The 20000-nt window shown below is 43.3% G+C and overlaps 2 protein-coding genes across 4 annotated transcripts in view; both read right to left on the minus strand.

Moving 5' to 3' along the window:
- Positions 1 to 20000, minus strand: part of LOC138976421 (E3 ubiquitin-protein ligase TRIM56-like) — a 72671-nt gene that overhangs the window by 4080 nt on the left and 48591 nt on the right. Inside the window, exons 1-2 of one of the 2 annotated variants that reach the window (XM_070349276.1) lie at positions 4110 to 4198; positions 350 to 1483 (exon numbers count right to left, since the gene is read on the minus strand). The exons of the other annotated variant lie outside the window; for it this stretch is intronic. Of the exons in view, the coding sequence (XP_070205377.1) occupies positions 350 to 1468 (1119 nt within the window). The 5' untranslated portion in view covers positions 1469 to 1483; positions 4110 to 4198. Of the gene's footprint in view, positions 1 to 349; positions 1484 to 4109; positions 4199 to 20000 lie in introns of those variants that run through there. 2 annotated transcript variants of the gene reach the window in all.
- The window catches only part of LOC138976432 (tereporin-Ca1-like), a 40170-nt gene continuing 28546 nt past the window's right edge, over positions 8377 to 20000 (minus strand). For both annotated transcript variants that reach the window (XM_070349292.1, XM_070349291.1), the window contains exons 5-6: positions 11110 to 11390; positions 8377 to 10540 (exon numbers count right to left, since the gene is read on the minus strand). In XM_070349292.1, the coding sequence (XP_070205393.1) occupies positions 10453 to 10540; positions 11110 to 11390 (369 nt within the window). In that variant the 3' untranslated portion in view covers positions 8377 to 10452. The remainder of the gene's footprint in view (positions 10541 to 11109; positions 11391 to 20000) is intronic.

Raw genomic sequence — 20000 nt, forward strand, 5'->3', positions numbered from 1 at the left:
TGTAACTACCAAAAACAAAAAGCTTTTACGCACACATTTTAGATCAAGATAGGAGTTGCTTTTAGGAGTGGTGTCAAGTTCAACATAGTGCTATAATACTATGATAATAAATATCACACTTTGACCTTTATCTGTAATTGAACGTCCACAATGACACGCAATTTGAAGTAATCATAAGTGTGTGAAGATATTGCTCGACTGACCTTGCATACGCGTGGAATAAAACAGTGAGTAAACTATTTTTGAAATGCTTCGTCGAGAAGCTGGAGATTATCATTAAAAGTGGGATCTCAAGACTGGTGAGGAAGGTCAATAACCTTGCCATACCGATGAATGATATCCTCCTTACCTGACGTGTACTGATGCTGACAGGCTTGACCTTCACCTGACCCAGTGCCGACAGTTCCTTCTCAATGCGGGCCACTGGTGCAGCGTCAATGGTCAGCGTAACCGTGAAAACCGACTTCCAGTTCACTGAGAGTTGACCACAAGTGACCAGTATGTCCTTCACACGATTCCTCAAAGCACGAGTCACGTCACACATTACTTTATTGGTGGCCCCTCTGGTGGTGCGATCAGCAACACGTCGGTGTGACGTCAGCCTGCCTCGATGATCCAACAAGGTGACCTTGACGGCTAAGACTGTGTCCTTAACCTTGGCCTTGGCGTCTAGCGTCATCTTCTTCAGACGACGCCTGCATTTCTTGACAGAGTTCTCTAACTGGTCGCAGGTCCTGTCGATCTCAGCAACAGCTTCCTGCACCACTTTCTCCGTGGCCGCCAGGTGGCTCTCCAACGCTGCCACAGCTTCTTCTAGCTGCTGCTCTTCCGTCAGCAGTGACGTCACCATCTGACTCAGCTCCTCACGTGATCTGTCCGCCGCTTCCGCCAGTTCAGTCAGGTCTGGGCATGCGCGGTGCTTGGCGCTGGCACACAGGTGGCAAATGGCGGCCCCGTGGGTGGGACAGAAGAGCTCGCAAGGCTTGCTGGTGTGCACGCTGCAGTGGTCAGGCTGACTGGCGGCTAGCTCTTCCGCTGTCATGCTGGACAGGTCTTCCACCTTGTGGTCACGGGTCACGGAGTATTTGATGTGTGTCTGCCCGCAGGGTTTACACATCATGTCGTTGCAGGTCAGACAGATGGACACGGCGGCTGACTGACACACAACACACACGTGGTCCTGGCTCAGTACACGTGTACTCTCCACTAGCGCTGCCATGGCGACGTCATCCGGTAAGGCGTCCACCACCTCCTCCCACCCCTTCGTCTTGCTTTTCTCTTTGGGGTCCGCGATGGCGCCCCTGCAGAGCGGACAGAGGGCCTCGGGGTTGGAGGCGAGCCAGGAGAGAAGACAGTGGCGACACAGGACGTGAGCACAGGGCAGCAGTTTGGGGTTCTTGAACAGCTCGTGACACACGGAGCATTCTGTGTCACTGTCCGCTGAGATTGTACTAGCTGCCGTAGCCATGGTTACGAGTTAGTTCTGAAGGGAGAAAAATGAGAAGGGTGTGTTAAGCGATTCAAGCAAGATTGGATTAAGCGTGTTTTATACATTTCTCTGTGTATGTATACACGTTTGAGACAAGAACAACATATAGAACGATAACAAGCAGTAATGTAGAACACAGTAGTAACACCACCCGTGACAACAACAACAACAACAACACCACCACCTACAACAACAACAACAACACGTGACAACAACAACAACAACAACAACAACAACAACAACAGCAACAACAACAACTAAACCAACAACTACAACAACAAAAACAACAACAGCCGCTGCTCGTGCTGCTGCAATCTGTAATATCCGTAATAAACATTGTGGCTCAGATTAACCCCTGAATACCGCTGAGTGAACTTGGAAGAAAGTTAAGTGTCACAGTGAGTCTTTACCTCAGAGATACAGAAACCCATATCAATATATATTCATACAGAAACCCATATCAATATATTCATACATAAGGAACAAAGTCCATATAGCCCAAGCGACAAAAGACTTGAAACGTGATAACCTTTCAATCAAACAAACAAAGGAACTTAATCGCTATAACTACAGACCAAAACAACATGTGACAGTCACAGCCAGTATCTTGATTCCTCAGAAATGTGAAGCATTGAAATGAACACATGACTTTCATTTGCAGCCACGTTGATATGTGAAGAGAAGAAACCTTTAATTGAAACCATGCAAGTTGCTCAACGAGGAAGTGAATACATACAACTGTATAGGACAGCAGATAGTTATCTACTCGACCGCCGTTCTTGTTGCACAAACAATGCGAGAGCCGTGTGAAACGCTTGATAATTAAACATCTAGCACACAATGGCCAGACAGTGCTGTACACAACATGGGACTGACACACAGACACACTCTGCGTCACCCGAGAAAGCGCTGACGAAGATTTCAATTGACGGAATCTGTTTTCTAGTTCTCTTCTATACTCGTCATCAAAACTAGACAGATGCGTTTAAGTGCAGTATTTTGTGATGATAACGTTTACTGCTAAAACAGTTATAATTATGACTGGAAAGGCGTCCCCTATTCAACAAACAGATTGATTATACAGAAGGCAGTGCAGTGTTTACAATAAACGGCCTCATATAGCGCTACATTCAAACTCACATGCCTAGTATTTCATGACAGGTAGTTCAGTTCACACAGTATTATTTAGACGAGGATCATTATTATACTCTCAACAGGACGAAGAAATAAACAGAACCTGACCACAAAATAGGTTTTCTACGCACAGCCGAGAAAACACGCTCTGGTCAATTTAAACCACACTGCAGAAAGCAGAACGAGAACAGCAACAAGCCACACACCGCACGTCTTGCGATCACCTTGAGTATCTCACAGCCATGATCGATTCAGGCAAACCGAAAACACATGTCCCGGAAACCGAAAGTAGAACCTTTCTCAGTTGATACTCCTCATTATATTTAGTCAAGTTTTGACTAAATATTTTAACATCGAGGGGGAATCGAGACGAGGGTCGTGGTGTATGTGCGTGCGTGTGTGTGTGCGTGTGTGTGTGTGTGTCTGTGTGTGTGTGTGTGTGTGTAGAGCGATTCAAACTAAACTACTGGACCGATCTTTATGAAATTTGACATGAGAGTTCCTGGGTATGAAATCCCCGAACGTTTTTTTCATTTTTTTGATAAATGTCTTTGATGACGTCATATCCGGCTTTTCGTGAAAGTTGAGGCGGCACTGTCACGCCCTCATTTTTCAACCAAATTGGTTGAAATTTTGGTCAAGTAATCTTCGACGAAGCCCGGACTTCGGTATTGCATTTCAGCTTGGTGGCTTAAAAATTAATTAATGACTTTGGTCATTAAAAATCTGAAAATTGTAAAACAAAATAAAAATTTATAAAACGATCCAAATTTACGTTTATCTTATTCTCCATCATTTGCTGATTCCAAAACCATATAAATATGTTATATTCGGATTAAAAACAAGCTCTGAAAATTAAATATATATATAACAATTATTATCAAAATTAAATTGTCGAAATCAATTTAAAAACACTTTCATCTTATTCCTTGTCGGTTCCTGATTCCAAAAACATATAGATATGATATGTTTGGATTAAAAACACGCTCAGAAAGTTAAAACAAAGAGAGGTACAGAAAAGCGTGCTATCCTTCTTAGCGCAACTACTACCCCGCTCTTCTTGTCAATTTCACTGCCTTTGCCATGAGCGGTGGACTGACGATGCTACGAGTATACGGTCTTGCTGAAAAATGGCATTGCGTTCAGTTTCATTCTGTGAGTTCGACAGCTACTTGACTAAATATTGTATTTTCGCCTTACGCGACTTGTTTTACTGTTGCGAACGTGTCTCGATCGGTTACACAGTTGATACAAGATTGGAAGTAAGGAATGTGAAAGTAATGAACTTTAGAACCCTATTTTTACAGTGATAGACATGAATGCAAATAGTTTTAAGCATGGTACGTGAACTGAGGAAGGACACAAATGTCCATTGGTATCGGATAGCACACATTTTGTGGAAGACACGATATAAAAGGTTAACCAACCAACCAACAAACAGACTTGGTCTACATAAGAAGACGATTTTGAAAGATTACACGCTTACCTGATGTTATGTACACTAAGCAACTCCCACGTGTTGATATGTCTGTTGAAATGCACACACAGCGTCAAGCCTGGGCCACACTGTGTCCTCATAGTATTATACCTTCAACACAGCGCAGCCCGAGCGTGTGAGTGAGAGGAATTTGACAGGCGCTTGATATCGAATGTTCACTCGTGCCAAACAGTTAAGCAACCATGATATTCAGTTTGAATCACACGAATTGTTTGTGTTTATGCTTAACGTAGTCAGACATAGTCCTACAGTTAGCATCATTGTTTTGTGTGTGTTTTACGTCGTCAAGCATGGTCCTGTGTTATTGTCCTTATTTGTTTGAGGACAGACTGTGGACATTGAGATTAAAGGATGTCTGGTGAGCGCAAAGGATTGTCATCTGTCTTTCATTTAGTCGTACGATACCTCTCCCTCGGAACTGAGTTCAATTTCTGCATTGGATGTTACCTCCCCTGACTGTAATAATTTCAATTTTGCAGCTTAGAAGTCACACAACACACTTATATTTTAGGTTTTGAGCTCACAATTGCCGACATTCGGCACACACACACACACACACACACACACACACACACACACACACACACACACATTCACACACAAACACACACAAACAAACAAACAAACTGTTACGAACATGATTTTGATTAATTGGGTATAATATAATGTCAAGTGCAAGCACCTATGGATGCTAGGGTTGACAGCCTAAACACGCACGGATTTTTGTCTTGTCACGTTGCACGTGAAGTTTTTGTGAATCCACCCCAACTGGTGGACGGGTGAGCTGTCCCGGTCACTTTTACCTGAATTGTCAGAGAGGACTGATGGAAGTTACATAGAATAAATGACTTCCGAACTGAGGTAAATATTCTTTAATGTTGTAAAACCGGTTTAGTTAAAGTATCGAATTATTAGTTGTGTTTATGTAAACTGGCCAACTCCATACATATGTATACAACATTGCCAGTTTACACGCCAGAGACTTATTATTGTCCTTGTCTTTGTACGTCAGACAAAAGGGAGGAACAGAGAGGAACGAGCCCGGCAACCCCCAACGAGACTGTCTCCTTCGGCAGCCAGAGAGGATGAGAGACAGAGAGGATGAAAGCATGAGAGAATGACTGCACCACTACCATCGTCTTCATGTCCATTGTCCACGTCGCCGTACAGTGTTCATCATAACATTAGCCCCACTATGCACCGTCTTCGTCTTCACCCTTGGTCATAACCGGTCGTTATCGTCATCATTATCGTCATCGTCGTCAAAATCACTGTGGTAAAGTGAGAAAGTGAAATGCATGATTGTGTGTGCGAGTTAACCCCTTCACTGCCCACCCCGTGTGTAATAGTGGTCATTGGCTCACAAAGTGTAGCCTATGCGATGCTAACTTTTGTCTGTCTGTGCGTGCGTATGTATGTATGTATGTATGTCTGTGGTAGAAACTTTAACATTTGAAGACGTCATATTACATTGACGTCACATTATGACGTACGAGGGTTAGACGTCACGCGATGGAATTACTGAAAGTCTCGGTGATTGTTATTTTGAGCGGGCCGAGACTATTTGGCAGTCGTGTCCATGTTGTAAGCAGACAGACAGATCTAGATCTAGTGTCTCGCTTTCTTGCACAGTTTCACCTATGCTCATTCTGTGTGTGTGTGTGTGTGTGTGTGTGTGTGTGTGTGTGTGTGTGTGCGTGTGTGTGTGTGTGTGTGTGTGTGTGTGTGTGTGTGTGTGTGTGTGTGTGTACTGTGTGTGTGTGTGTGACGGAGTGATTGAGTTTGTGTTACTGTTTGTCGATTTCTTACGTGAGCCTTGAAGGCTTCGCCTCTTGTTTTTGGTTTGTCGTACGCCCATAACCGTGTCTCATACGTAGGATTTGTGTCGGCGAAATGTCAAACATTTCTGAAAACTAAATGGGAGGTAACCACTGTCCAAGTACTTGTAGGGGTTCTAAACACAGTTCTTTCCCATAGACCGTTCGGATAAGTTAGTTCCACGTGGGGAAAACTTTTTTATAAGTTTTTTCCGATCTATAAGATTCAAAATGGCGGCCGACAGTCGGACATCAACTCGTAGACCTGTTTTCAAATGATATAGTGTTCTGGAAGCTCTACAAGAAGTGATTTATGGATTACCAAACAGAAGAATACTGTTATGGGCTGTAATGTGAGTACCTGATGTTTGACACCAGTTTTAGCTGTGTTTGCTGCGGATTTACGTGCTGCAGTGTGTGTGTAAAAGTTTGAAAACTGTAATTTTTGACAAAAATGGTCATTATATCGATGTTTACAATAACAATCACAAACAAAGTCCAATGATCATGTTATCACATAATAGCCAAGCAAACCACATGCCAAAGATCTAAGAGATATCTCAATAAATGATTGAGCAGTGAACAGATTAGTGAACCTACTACTGAATCAATTGAAATTTGCCCTGGCGCACAGCAATACCAAAATGCTGTTATACTGTGGCAGTGAAGGGGTTAAGGCCAATTAGGAAATTATTTGTGTAACCGGAATGAATAACTTACTATTTTGCGGGTTTGCAATGTATGTATGTTGACTGTATTGTGTAGTATTCGGATGCAAAGTACGGAAGTAAATTGTTAAACTGTTTTCCTTTTCTTGATTATTGTTATGAGTGAGGTCGAACCTGGAATAGAGAGTGTCAGTGATTGTGAGTACATCATAAGTAAGTTTATAAAACTCATTCGTAATACACACACACACACACACACACACACACACACATGCGCGCACGCACGCACGCACGCGCACACACACATACACACCCATACACACGCACACGCACACGCACACACGCACACGCACACGCACACACTCACACACACTCACACACACACACACACACACACACACACACACACATGCACACCTTGCATAATAAGGATTGTCTTGATTTTTATTCAGCTTGTTTTAATTAAATCCAAAAACATGTGTGTACACTTTTATATACAGAAGAAGATAAAGAGTACAATGCAAACAGTGTGAAATATTTATGTGGAATTCCTATTTTAATGACAACTTTAATAATCAGTCCGGGATATGTAGAACTTAGCCAGGCGTTGTAAATTCAGGAACGGGTTTCTACTGTAATTAGCTTCTAATTTGGCAGAACTTGCTATTGTCAGCATAAAACGTCATTGTAGATACCATTGAAGCTACGGGATGAGCTGTACATATGCCTTTTATTTACATGGGGTTTAAAAGGAAAACAACGTTACACGAATGAAGGGAGATAACTATGTCGATATTACGTATGCGTTTTCTCTAAAGGACATCTAAAGACAATCAATTTTCTAAATCAGATGACAAAACTTGTTTCAATTATGCTTTTATTTTCACGAGAAAGATTCTTTGGTTTGATTAAAGCAACGTGTATCAAACACAGGTCAATGATGCCACCTGATTTTGAGCTCTGAATTTACAACGCAAACAATCAACATTACCCAATGTCATGGTTCGTACTAAGTCGAAGATTGTTTTGTAACCAACATGTCAACCAATTTATTTAAAGAACAAGGTCGTGACGGTGCTGCCTCATCTTTTGTAAAAAGTCATACATAGGCACACACAAATAAGGTGTCAGTTTATTATTTTAAAGAATTCACATGCAAAATGGTATAAACATCTGTCAGGGTAGTTTTCTCGGAATCACTGTGCACTTACACACACACACGCGCACACACACACACACACACACATGCATACACACACACACACACACACACACACACACACACACACACATGCACCACAACCCTAGACAAGGCCCTTGATATGGACCAGTTGGAATTCAACTGTACTTATTTGTTGCTGTCGGCACTGGGTCAGATGAAGGTCAAGAGTGATAGTTGTGTTGATCGAGAATGAGTAGTGTTAGTATTATCAGCAACAGCAGTAATTGTTTGTCATTATAGTAGCCCGGAGGGGGGGTGCGCGGGAGAGGAAAAGGATGATGTGAAGGAGGGTGGGGAGGAGATTTGTCAATAAAATGTCTCACTTTTGCTGCCTTTTTCATTTGACAGATGTGTAACCGTTGCTGGCAGGTTGCAACTGCGAGATACAACCACCTCGGCTTGCAGGAGAAGAGGCCACAATGGACCTTGCCCAAATGAAAATGCCAGCAAAATACGACGGATATGGGCCAAAGAAGAGGACGAAGAGTAATACTGACAACTTTAATTTTGACAATAACAGATGATGAGCGCAGAGATGCAGGACGTGGGGGGTGGGTTGGGGGGGATTGTATGTTGTTTGTTAGCTATCCAAGCAGGCTCATGGAACAAATCTACATCCAGTTAATCGCTGTAGTTGATAATTGTCATCAGTCGGATGGCAGAAATGCAGTGAATAGTTTTAGAAGGGATATAGACTGTAACTGGGGGAGATGGGGTGATAAATGAATATACTACATCATATTTTGCAGGTTTGTGGTTTTGCTAGTTGCACAATCAACTACAATGTTTGTGGACACTGTGTGAATTACTATGTAATTCTACTAGTAAATGTAGCGCGCATGGTGTACAACTACAAATGGTTATATAGTTCATCCCACAGTTTTCAAAACTAATTAAAAAAAATGTGTTCAAAAGTGGAACACTTCAGCTGAAAGTGAACACTGCACGATAATATTGTTAACTCTGGTATAATGGCGGTTTGTCAAACCATTTCTTTTTGTCATGCTGTTGCTTTAATTTTGTGTCGTTTGAAAATCAAGACTGCACGATTATCTATTGTTAATTCTGGTATAATGGCGGCTTGTCAAACCAGTTCTTTTTGTCATGCTATTGCTTTAATGTTGTGTACTTAGGAAATCAAGACTGCACGGTGACCTATTCTTAATTCTGGTATAATGGTGGTTTGACACACTAGTTACTTTTGTCATGCCGTTGCTTTAATTTTGTGTCCTTTGGAAATCGTTAGTCAAACTCAATAAATAAAACGTCTTATTGTCAGATCCTGGATTCTAATTCTTATTAGCAAACGAAAGCGAGCAAGACAGTGAGAAGGAAAGAAAAAGTGTGTGTGTGTGTGTGTGTGTGTGTGTGTGTGTGTGTGTGTGTGTGCGTGCGTGCGTGCGTGCGTGCGTGCGTGCGTGCGTGCGTGCGTGCGTGCGTGCGTGCGTGTGTGCGTGCAATTAATTCCCCCCGCGGGTTAGGGGGAAGAATTTAACCCGATGCTCCCCAGCATGTCGTAAGAGGCGACTTACGGATTCTGTTTCTCCTTTTACCCTTGTTAAGTGTTTCTTGTATAGAATATAGTCAATTTTTGTAAAGATTTTAGTCAAGCAGTATGTCAGAAATGTTAAGTCCTTTGTACTGGAAACTTGCATTCTCCCAGAAAGGTAATATATTGTACTACGTTGCAAGCCCCTAGAGCAAATATTTCATTAGTGCTTTTGTGAACAAGAAACAATTGACAAGTGGCTCTGTCACATCTCCCCCTTTTCCCGTTGCGATATAACCTTCGTGGTTGAAAACGACGTTAAACACACAAAAAAAGGCAATTAATTAGGTCTTCATAATGACTACTTACTTTCATAATTAGCCCTTCCCTCGGCCAAGCCTCACGAACTATAATACCGGGTCGCCAGGTAATCACGTGAAGTGCACCGGACACCCGGTGTTTGCACTTGTGAAATATGCGTTGGAAAGGAAGATACTATATTTGTTTTTAAAGTGAAAAAGATAGCAGTAAGGTCTAGCCGAGGAGTGTAACTCCGTTGTCCAGTCTGGAGACATAGTGCTTGCTGCCGCGCGAGCCGATACAATGTTCTCTCTTTATCTTTACTGCGCTGGCCGCAAAACCCCTCCGCGTGGAGGTGTTTCTAGACACATCGTACGTTGGATGTGACTGTCAGAAATCATTTTGAACTTGATCTTTATTTGGTGTTTAACGTCGTTTTCAACCACGAAGGTTATATCGCGACGGGAAGAAATAATAGAAATAATAAGCATCCAAACAGCAAAAGTCATTCCACTGGCAAAATTATTGTGGTCTAGTTGTCTTGACTCCATTTTTAGATGAATTCAGAGCATACAATGCACAGATTTCCCCCGATATCGGAGTATGGCTACCATAACTGCGGGGTGAAACCGGTCAAACACGTACAACACGACTTGTGTAAGGCAACAACACGAGTGAACGTGGGAGTTTCAGCTCACGAAAAAAAGAAATATACAGTTTTTGAAAAAAAAAGGGTAACATTCAAGTATCAGAGGGTCTCAAATTAGCGATACAATAAGCTGTGATTATAATGTGACGTTGCATGGAACGTTCGTGTCGTCTGGTAGCGACGAGCCTACGACGTAGACCCGAAGGCAATGCGCACATGTGCTTTGTAGCCGTCTGTCATACTGCCTTCGATGCTCAGTCTGGCCGCCTCATTCCTGCAAAGCAATATGTTGTATATATATCAGAACCACGAACACATAATCAATGTTTGACGAAAGGTGTTGCAAAATGAAATCTGAAAATGACGTTTTTGATTATGACATGTTTATGTTCGGAGTTTTTCAAGGCACGCTTTTTCTTCTGTGATCGCTTAATTGCCTTCGACTAAGCGACTACACTATTTGTGCTCCTCTCTCTGACATGTACTGAAGTGAAAACACTTTGCAACAATTAACAAGTACTCAAATAAAATTGTGTTAAGTGATTCGCGAGGAAAAGCCAATAAACAAAGAGAAAGAGAGAGAGAGAGAGAGAGATAGAGAGAGAGAGAGAGAGAGAGAGAGAGAGAGAGAGAGAGAGACAGAGACAGACAGAGCGAGAGAGAGAGAGAGAGAGAGAGAGAGGGGGGGAGAGAGACAGAGAGACAGAGCGACAGACAGACAGACTGACAGACAAAGATAGAAAGACAGACAGAAAGAGAAAGACAGACAGAGAGAGAGAGAGAGAGAGACAGACGGACAGATATGTGGTCAGGAAGACAGATAGAAGTCCTTGAATCCCTTACTCGACATAAATTGGCTGGATGGTACTCCCATATTCTTTGGACTGGAAGTCGCTGAGAACACCGTCAACGTCTCCGTTGTACATCTTGTAGAACCAGTTGTTTCTCTCGGCATAGTCTTTCTTGGACGCGGCCGGGGTCAAACCCACAGCCAGCTTGTTCCGGTAGAAGACAAGACTGAAGGGAACGGACCACATCACCACCAGGCGGCGCTGCAGAGGCTCGATCAGCCATGACACCACGCCGCTTGACCCGCCGAAAATGCGATAAGAACAGCGCGACATCTGCACATTGCAAAACAAGGTCTTGTTTTACTTTGAGTTATTATGTGCGACTGAATGTTTTAGGGTTTGCTGTGACTTGGGATCGGTAAAAGGAGGCGCGCAAATTAATAAACTTAAATAAAAAAGACAATTTTTGAAATAGAGAATACTATACCACACCGGTGACACTGTGACGGTTCCCCTACGCTTTGTGTTCGGTGCCCTGACCCTTTGTGTTCGGTTCCCACTCGGTTCCCACACGCCAAAATTCGCGGACAAGATCGAGGTACTGTCACCCAAAACATCCATTTATGGTAGTATTACGCAATGTTGCTCTCTGAGAATGGTCTTGTTAGATCTGTGAGTGTTTACACTACATGCCTAGGTGCTGTTGGATTGAAGGTTTTTGATATTTTAGCCGTTATTAGGTAGAATGCCTTCCACTTTACTGCAAAACTGCATAATTCGTAGCATCGGCAAGAAATATCCTACCAAAAAATGCCTGCTTGGAACTGTCGTTGGTCCAGCAAACAGTTCAACATGTCTGTAGCAGACAGCCCAAGTTTCAAGATTGTAGGGCCATCCAAACAGCCGTAATAATAAAAACAACAAAAGTAGTCAGTGAAATTGGCTGTGTTCGGTCCCCCCACACTTTTGTGACGTAGGCGTGACGGTTCCCATAATTCATTGTGTCGGTCCCCACTTTCTGTGTCGGACCCCACTTTCGACCTAATTTCTCTGTGACGGACCCCACAACCAGCCTATTTTGTGTCGGTCCCCACACCTTCTTGGATTTATGACTTGCCGGTTACTTGTATCATTGTATTCATTGAATCTAATTGTCTCGGAGTTATTTTTCAGCAAAAACCGGCAAGGCAGCACCTTTTGTGATACCAAGTAAGTCAGATGACATCAGTATGTGTGTGTGTGTGTGTGTGTGTGTGAGAGAGAGAGAGAGAGAGAGAGAGAGAGAGAGAGAGAGAGAGAGAGAGAGAGAGAGAGAGAGAGAGAGAGAGAGAGAGAGAACTTTAGAACTCAGAACTTTATTACATAAGGATAAAGGTTTTAGGCTTAGCCTAATCTTCCAACCTGTCCTTGGAACATATACAGAGAATAATTGTAAACGAAAGCAAAGACTGCGCACATACACACACACACATCCACACACACGTATACACACACACATGCACACATAAACTCACACACACACACACACACACACACACATGCACACACACACATGCACACACAAATGCACACACACACACACACACACACACATATACACACACACATGCTCGCGCGCGCGAGCGTGCGCTCGCATATCTACACACAAGCACATGCTATCATTTCATACCTAAAATGAACAGTATCTAATCAAAGTATTAAACTAGTAAAACATCAAAATAATGGTCGAGTATAAACATAAAAAACAAAACACTTAAGAGCATTGATACATTATCCGAGTACACAATGGAAACTAGACATCAGGGGCAGTTTATAGTGTGCTCAAATATGTGTGCAACTGCCTTTTAAAGGCCTTTAATGATGCGGATCGTTTGATTTCTATTGGCAAAGAATTCCACAGAGATGATCCTGAAAAAGCTAAGCTGGATTTATAAAGATCTATACGAGGAATTGGAGGAAGTAAATTTTGAGACCCATACCTCTTCGTAACATGTGTAAAATAGGATTGCACATAACTGGGCACATCACCATGAACTACTTTATACATAAAGACAGCCTTATTGTATGCAAGGTGGGTTTTTAGGGGAAGGAAATTAAGGATGTTTAACTTCATTTCTGTAGACATGTGCGATTCATACAGGATAAGTTTTGCAGCACGACGGTACAAAGAATTGAGTTTTAATAAGTGAACATCGCTGCAGCCATCCCACAATGTCGAAGCAAAATTAATATGAGGCATTATATGAGCATGAACGAACATTTTTAATGTTTCAGACTTCGCATAATGTTTGAGTTTTGACAACAAATACAAATTCCTTGATAACACTTTGCAGAGGTTGCTTATGTGTGTTTGCCATTTCATTTCTTCATCAACAGTTACACCAAGTATGCGGTGTTCTTTAACTTGCTGTATTTGAGTTGTACCTAAGGTCAGTTGTAATTTAAGAGGACTTAGCTGATGCTTTTGTCTTGTGGTAATAACAATGCTTTTAGTTTTTTCTGGGTGCAGTATCATGGCATTTGATGTGCACCATTTCGCAACTTCGTCCAAAGTGTTCTTCAGGGAAGAATTTACTGATTCCAACGAGGTGTTACTGGTATGGATAGACGAATCGTCTGCAAAAAACTCGCATTTGACTTTATCATCCGATACATGTAAAGGCAAATCATTAACGTAAATACAAAAGAGAATAGGTCCTAATATAGACCCTTGAGGGACGCCATGTCTTACTAGTGCAGTAGACGAATTCTGGCATTGTAGAGTGACATACTGTGTCCGGTCAGCAAGATACGATTTAAAGAAGTCACAGACCGAATCGTTTCTCAAATAATAGTGTAATTTTTTCAGCAATATGGAATGATCGACTAAGTCAAATGCTTTCTTAAAGTCCAAAAACAATGCTCCTGTAACTTCAGACTTGTTCATTGCTGACAGCCAAGCTTCGCAGAGAGACGTAAGAGCTGTGTGGCAAGAATGCTTGGACCGAAAACCGGATTGAAACTGATGGAACAAATGTTGTTCTTCCATGTAAGCAAGAAGATGCTTGTGCACATGCCTTTCTTATGGTTTTGACAAAACAGGCAGTAAAGAAATGGGTCTAAAATTACTTGGGTCTGAGAGATCTTTACATTTGGGAAGGGGTATGACTTTGGCGCTTTTCAATTTAGACGGAAAAAAGTTCTGCTCAATACTAAGGTTATATACAAACGTGAGCGAATCCACAATATACGGTAGAGAAAGCTTCAATAACTTCACGGGTATTTTATCAGTTCCCATGGACTTTTTATTCTCCAGGTTTTCAATAAATGTTCCGACCTCATGAACTGCAATCGGAGGAATGATAAACGCTTCATTGTTTATTCTGTTCCGCTGACAGAATTCGTCCAATTTTTCAAAACAGTCATCTCTATCCCGAGACTTTGTTTCTGCCACAGAAGCCTTCAATTTATCCGCTAAAGATATAAAATGATTATTAAATTCTTCCGCAGATAGTTTTGTTAGATTAGCAGTTGACCTTTTCCTAGATTTATCAAGGATTTCATTTACTGCCCGCCAAATTGTTGCAGTATCTTTCTTATCGGAAATTAATTTATCAAAGTAACCAGTTTTGGATTGTCTCACACGGTTTAACACCTCATTCCTCTGCTGTTTATATTCGTCTGTCATCTTATTTTCCTTGAAATAATCTCTCAGAGCCATCGCCTCTATAATATCTGATGTTAACCAAGGCGGAAGTCTGGCATGTTTTACTCTATGCTGACGCAGGGGCACGTGTTTATCTATAATTGTGCTTAAAATGCTATACAATTGATCAAAAGCATCCTCTGCAAGACTGAAATCAAAAACGCTCTGAAATGGAGCTTCACTAAGATCACGAAAAAATGCAGACTCATCAAAATGTCTAAAACTTCTGTATTCTATGGTCGTGTGGCCTTTTGGTCCTGATTTAGGCAAGCGCATAGAGACCGAAAAAAACATAGGCATATGATCGCTAATACTGGAATTGGACACATACACATTAGAAACAATCTTCTTATTATCAGTATATATGTGATCAATAAGAGTTGCAGTTGTGTCTGTTATTCTTGTTGGGTTCAGAACCAGTTGATGAAGACCTAATAAAGTTGTTGTTGAATTCCATACTGTTTGAGGCTTATTCAGATTAATATTAAAATCTCCAAGCAATACAATATCTTTATTGCGTGATTTGACTTTATCCATCATCTGAATGAAATATTCTGACCAAATCGACGTTTCGGCAGGGTTACGATATATATAACCTATGAGCAGAGGCGAGGATTTACAGTTTTTTACTTCGATCCAAACGCACTCAATATTGTCGTCCTCTAAATCAGTTCTTCGTGTTGCAAATTCAGAAATTGATTCATGAATATAGACTGCAATGCCTGTCTGATTCTTCCTTGCGCTGTCGCGTCGCAAAACAGAGTATTGGGGAATATAAATCAAGTTATCGGCAATTCTCGAGTCGAGCCGTGTTTCGCTCATCCCAAAAACATGAACTGGCTTTGAGCTTTGGTTTAGCAGCACGCATATATCAGGCACTTTGTTAACGAGATGATAGACATTAAGATGTCCAACCTGGAGAGTGTGTTTTGACACGTTTAAATTCATAATATAATAAACAAAATTATTAACAACAACCAAAAATCTGAGAGATGAAATCAATAAACAAACACGGAGAAAAATTAATCCACAAAGTGAAACAAACTAGTTACGACTTCAGTAACTGGCTAACTTAAGGGAAAAGTCAAGTGAGAAGTAATAAATCAGGATTTAAAAAAATTCTGCGAAATGTTATAAGCGTTCGATGCACAGCAATTATAAATGTTCCTGCTAGCACTGCACTCATACACATACAGAATATGATAAAATAAAATTGAACAGTTCGAACAGGGATGAACGATGCGCTACATTAAATCCCCACAACGCCAACACGATTTCACTTTCTTTAAGCAGAGGCATTCATAGTCTCTCCGCAAACGGGTCTGAATCGTAGATTAACACACACAAAGAAGAAACACACGCGTGTTTGGATGCAGATGTTTTCACACTGTTAAAGCAGCAGAATACTTGGGGGGTCGTGGACAAAATTAACACAATGTCTGGAGGTGTTGAACGACATAGTTAATAGTTATGAAATCGCATGTGCGAAATCACACTCGTTTAGGTACACTTATTAGTGTACTTTCAGTTACATGAGTTTAGACACACTCACTCACACATACGCACATACACTCACGCCCTACGTACATGCTTGAATTAGCCTTTTGAAACTACTTAGTAGGATGCTTGGTGCATCCCGGGGGGCCACTGCCCATAGAAAGACGGCTGGGCGTGTGGGTGCATAAAGGGGCTGAGTTGATATTGCCTGAAGGCGTTCATCCAAGGGGGGTAATACATTGTGGGATATTGATGTTCCCCACGTGGAGACAAGGGGAGACTGGGATGGCTGACGTGCTGTTGAGTAAATGGTTGGTTGACCGGTGGCGGTAGTAGTGGTGGCTGTTTCTGCCACAGTTGCTGCTGCTGTTGTTGCGGCTGTTGCTGCTGCTGCCGATGTTGCTCGTGCGGCGGCTGTTGTTGCTGCTGTTGCTGCCGCTGTTGCTGGTGCGGCGGCTGTTGCTGTTGTGGCAGCTGCTGCTGCTGTTGATGAGGTGTCCATTGCTGTTGTTGGTGAGGTGACTGTTGCTGCTGCTTCTCTTGCAGTGGTTGGTGTGATTTGGGCGGAGGCGCTCCGCCTCGAACGACGTCTGCAAACGAAGCTCTGCCTAGTCGCTTCTCAAAAACGATGGCTTTGATGTCCTTTACGAGTAGAGACAGGCCCCTTGCAGAGTAGTGGACCTTGTCTTGCAATATGTCTGGGTCAGTTTGACCGTCACTGTCAAGGCGCCAGATATCCGACAGTGCCAAGAACTGCACCTTTACACCATCACATAGCGACGCGAGCTCAGTGTTAACTTGCAGAATCTGCCGTGTAACTTTGCGCTGAGCCTGTGGAGGGATGGCTACGACAAAGATGACCGCATTAGGGAAGCGTAGCGATATTTCAGATAATAGCGTCTTATAGTTTCTTTGAAGTTCCCTCGTGTTTTGTATGTCGTCATTCGTGCCGACATGCAGAACAATCTTCCTAACGTCAGGAAAAGTGTTGCTGCTGGCAATGACGGTAGTAAGTTGAGGGGTGGTAATCCCACTTAAGGTTCTCACCTCCGTTTGTCCTGACCGATCAAGCCGTCTCCTGGACACGCGTCTAAGGTTGGAATCTCCAATAAGCAGACACGTGCAGGAGGTTGGGAGGCGAAGAGCTGTCTTCCTCTGAGTGTCTGTCGTCTCGGTTGATTTGGTAGTCCGCTTGCGGACCATGGAGGACGGGGATGACTGACTGCTACAAGCTTGGGGCTCAGGCTCGGTAATGAGTGCCGTGTCAATTGAGTGATGGGAGTAGCGGCCGTAGTTCGTGGTCACGCTAATTGGCTGAGCATGAGCGACTTTGCCTTGAGGTGACTGTTGCAGGGGTGGGGCTTCGGGAGACGGTGAGCGCTGGACAGTCTTGTTCCGAGGCTCTTTCTGCAGGTCTTTCACCTTGCTCTCTAGAGCCTGACAGCGCTTTTTTAAGCCCTCATTGTCTCTGGAAAGAGCTGTGAGTCGCTCGCTTAAGTCCTTCACCTCTCTGTCACGCCCACCCTCATTTGCCTTAATCTTTCTGTCCGTTTGGACCTTGAGATCTCTTAGTTCAGAGGCTAATTTCTCAACCATGGCACGGAGCATGTCATGTACACAAGTGTCTGTACTATCGGTGGAAGCGTCACCGTCACCATCAATGTCAGAAGTAGCGGCATGTTTGTTGTCGATGCTGGGGGTGCTGTTGTTAGCAGCAGCGACAGGGCTGTGGTCGCTCGAGACGATGATGTCACCGCCACCTTCAGTAGCAGCAGCGACAGTGCTGTTGTCGCTTGAGACGATGATGTCACTGCCACCTTCAGTAGCAGCAGCGACAGTGCTGTCGTCCCTCGAGACGATGATGTCACTGCCACCTTCAGAAACAGCAGCGACAGTGCTGTGGTCGCTCGAGACGATGATGTCGCCGCCACCTTCAGTAACAGCAGCGACAGTGCTGTCGTCGCTCGAGACGCTGATGCCACCGCCACCTTCAGTAGCAGCAGCGACAGTGCTGTCGTCGCTTGAGACGCTGATGTTCGAGTCGTCGCCACCTTCCGTAACAGCTGCAACAGTGCTGTCGTCGCTCGAGACGATGTTGTCACTGCCTTCAGTTGGAGCTGCAACAGTGCTGTCGTCGCTTGAGACGCTGATGTCCGAGTCATCGCCACCTTCAGTAGCAGCAGCGATAGCGCTGGAAGAATTGCCAGCAGTAGGGGGCGTGTCCAGAGGTACGGTGCTGTACACGGCGTGTGACGCACTGCCAGACATGTTGTCTAGGTCCATCAGCCCGTGTACCACTCCCTGTAAGCGTTGAAAATCATCTCTCACCCAGTCCTGGCACAGCTTGCCTTGGACCAAAAACATGTTTGTCTTAGGATAGAAATGCATGGTCAGCAGTTTCTGGCTCGCATGGTGCAGACGAACAGTGGTTTGGTCCAGCTGCGCTGGGGTGGGGGTGATGACGATAGATGATGCTGAGTAGTCATCTTCACAGTCAATAATTTCAACATGTCCGCTCTTGCGTTTGTAATCTGTCCATTTTGTGGAGTAACCTCGGGAAGGCAAGTCAATCACGTATCTGTATCGGATGACTGCCCTCCACGTCGGGAAGCAACAGGGTTTACATGTGAAAGTTACCTCATTGTGATCCTTTTTGTGTTCGATGAATTCCAAAGATCTCTGTAGTTTTGAGCGAGTAATTATAGACATGTTTTTAGTTGTATTTTGTCACGAACGACCCCATCCGAATTTGACATCATTACATTATATGAAATCAAGCCAAGTGTATGTAACTTGTTATACTCGTTATAATCTCCATGATGGCCTTTATCCGGAATAGCACACAAAGTGTCCACACAGCCAGCACAAAAGTTACAGATGGCAACAATTAGTGTTCAGTCAACCATGACTAAGCAGGCTAGACAGCGAGGCTGGTAACCGGATACAAGTCTGAAGTACAGTCACAGACACTGTCTGGCGCCCACTTCCTTCATGCTGGAGCCGCGTGATGCTAGCACAGCTTGAACAATGTCCAGTGCGCGAATACACACATAAACAGAACAAAGAAAGATGCTGGTATCTCCACAGAAAAATAAATTCACAAGTTCATCTTTCACAAGAAGAACATACACACCGTTATATCCATGCACATCAATTTTGGGAACTTGAAGCACAGTTGAACTAGGTAAATTCCATCAAAAACCGCAGCTCTCGCAGACACGTCCGCACGTGTCAGAAAGAGAGAGAGAGAGAGAGAGATTGACACCTTTCCAGATCACTCCGGTTATGCGACACTACCGCGAGCGTCACTACCGCGTGTCACACTACCGCGAGTACGACACTACCGCGTGTAACACTACCGCGTGTCACACTACCGCGAGTACGACACTACCGCGAGTATAACACTGCCGCGTGTCACACTACCGCGCGTACCACAACCGCGAGTACCATAACCGTAGAGAGAACGCATGCAAACTTACTTCTTGTGAGTTTGTGTTCTAACTTTGATTGGAAGCAACCCATTCTATATGTATTCTGATAGTGTGTTCTGATCGTTTTGAGTTCTTGGTTAGCATGACAAACATTGAATTAGTGTTCAGAGAACAGACCAGGCCTTTTTGTTTTATATTTCTCTCTCTCTCTCTCTCTCTCTCTCTCTCTCTCTCTCTCTCTCTCTCTCTCTCTCTCTCTCTCTCTCTCTCTCTCACACACACACACACACACACACACACACACACACACTGATGTCATCTGACTTACTT

The sequence above is a fragment of the Littorina saxatilis genome, linkage group LG9, assembly GCF_037325665.1.
Source record: "Littorina saxatilis isolate snail1 linkage group LG9, US_GU_Lsax_2.0, whole genome shotgun sequence".
NCBI lineage: Eukaryota > Metazoa > Mollusca > Gastropoda > Littorinimorpha > Littorinidae > Littorina > Littorina saxatilis.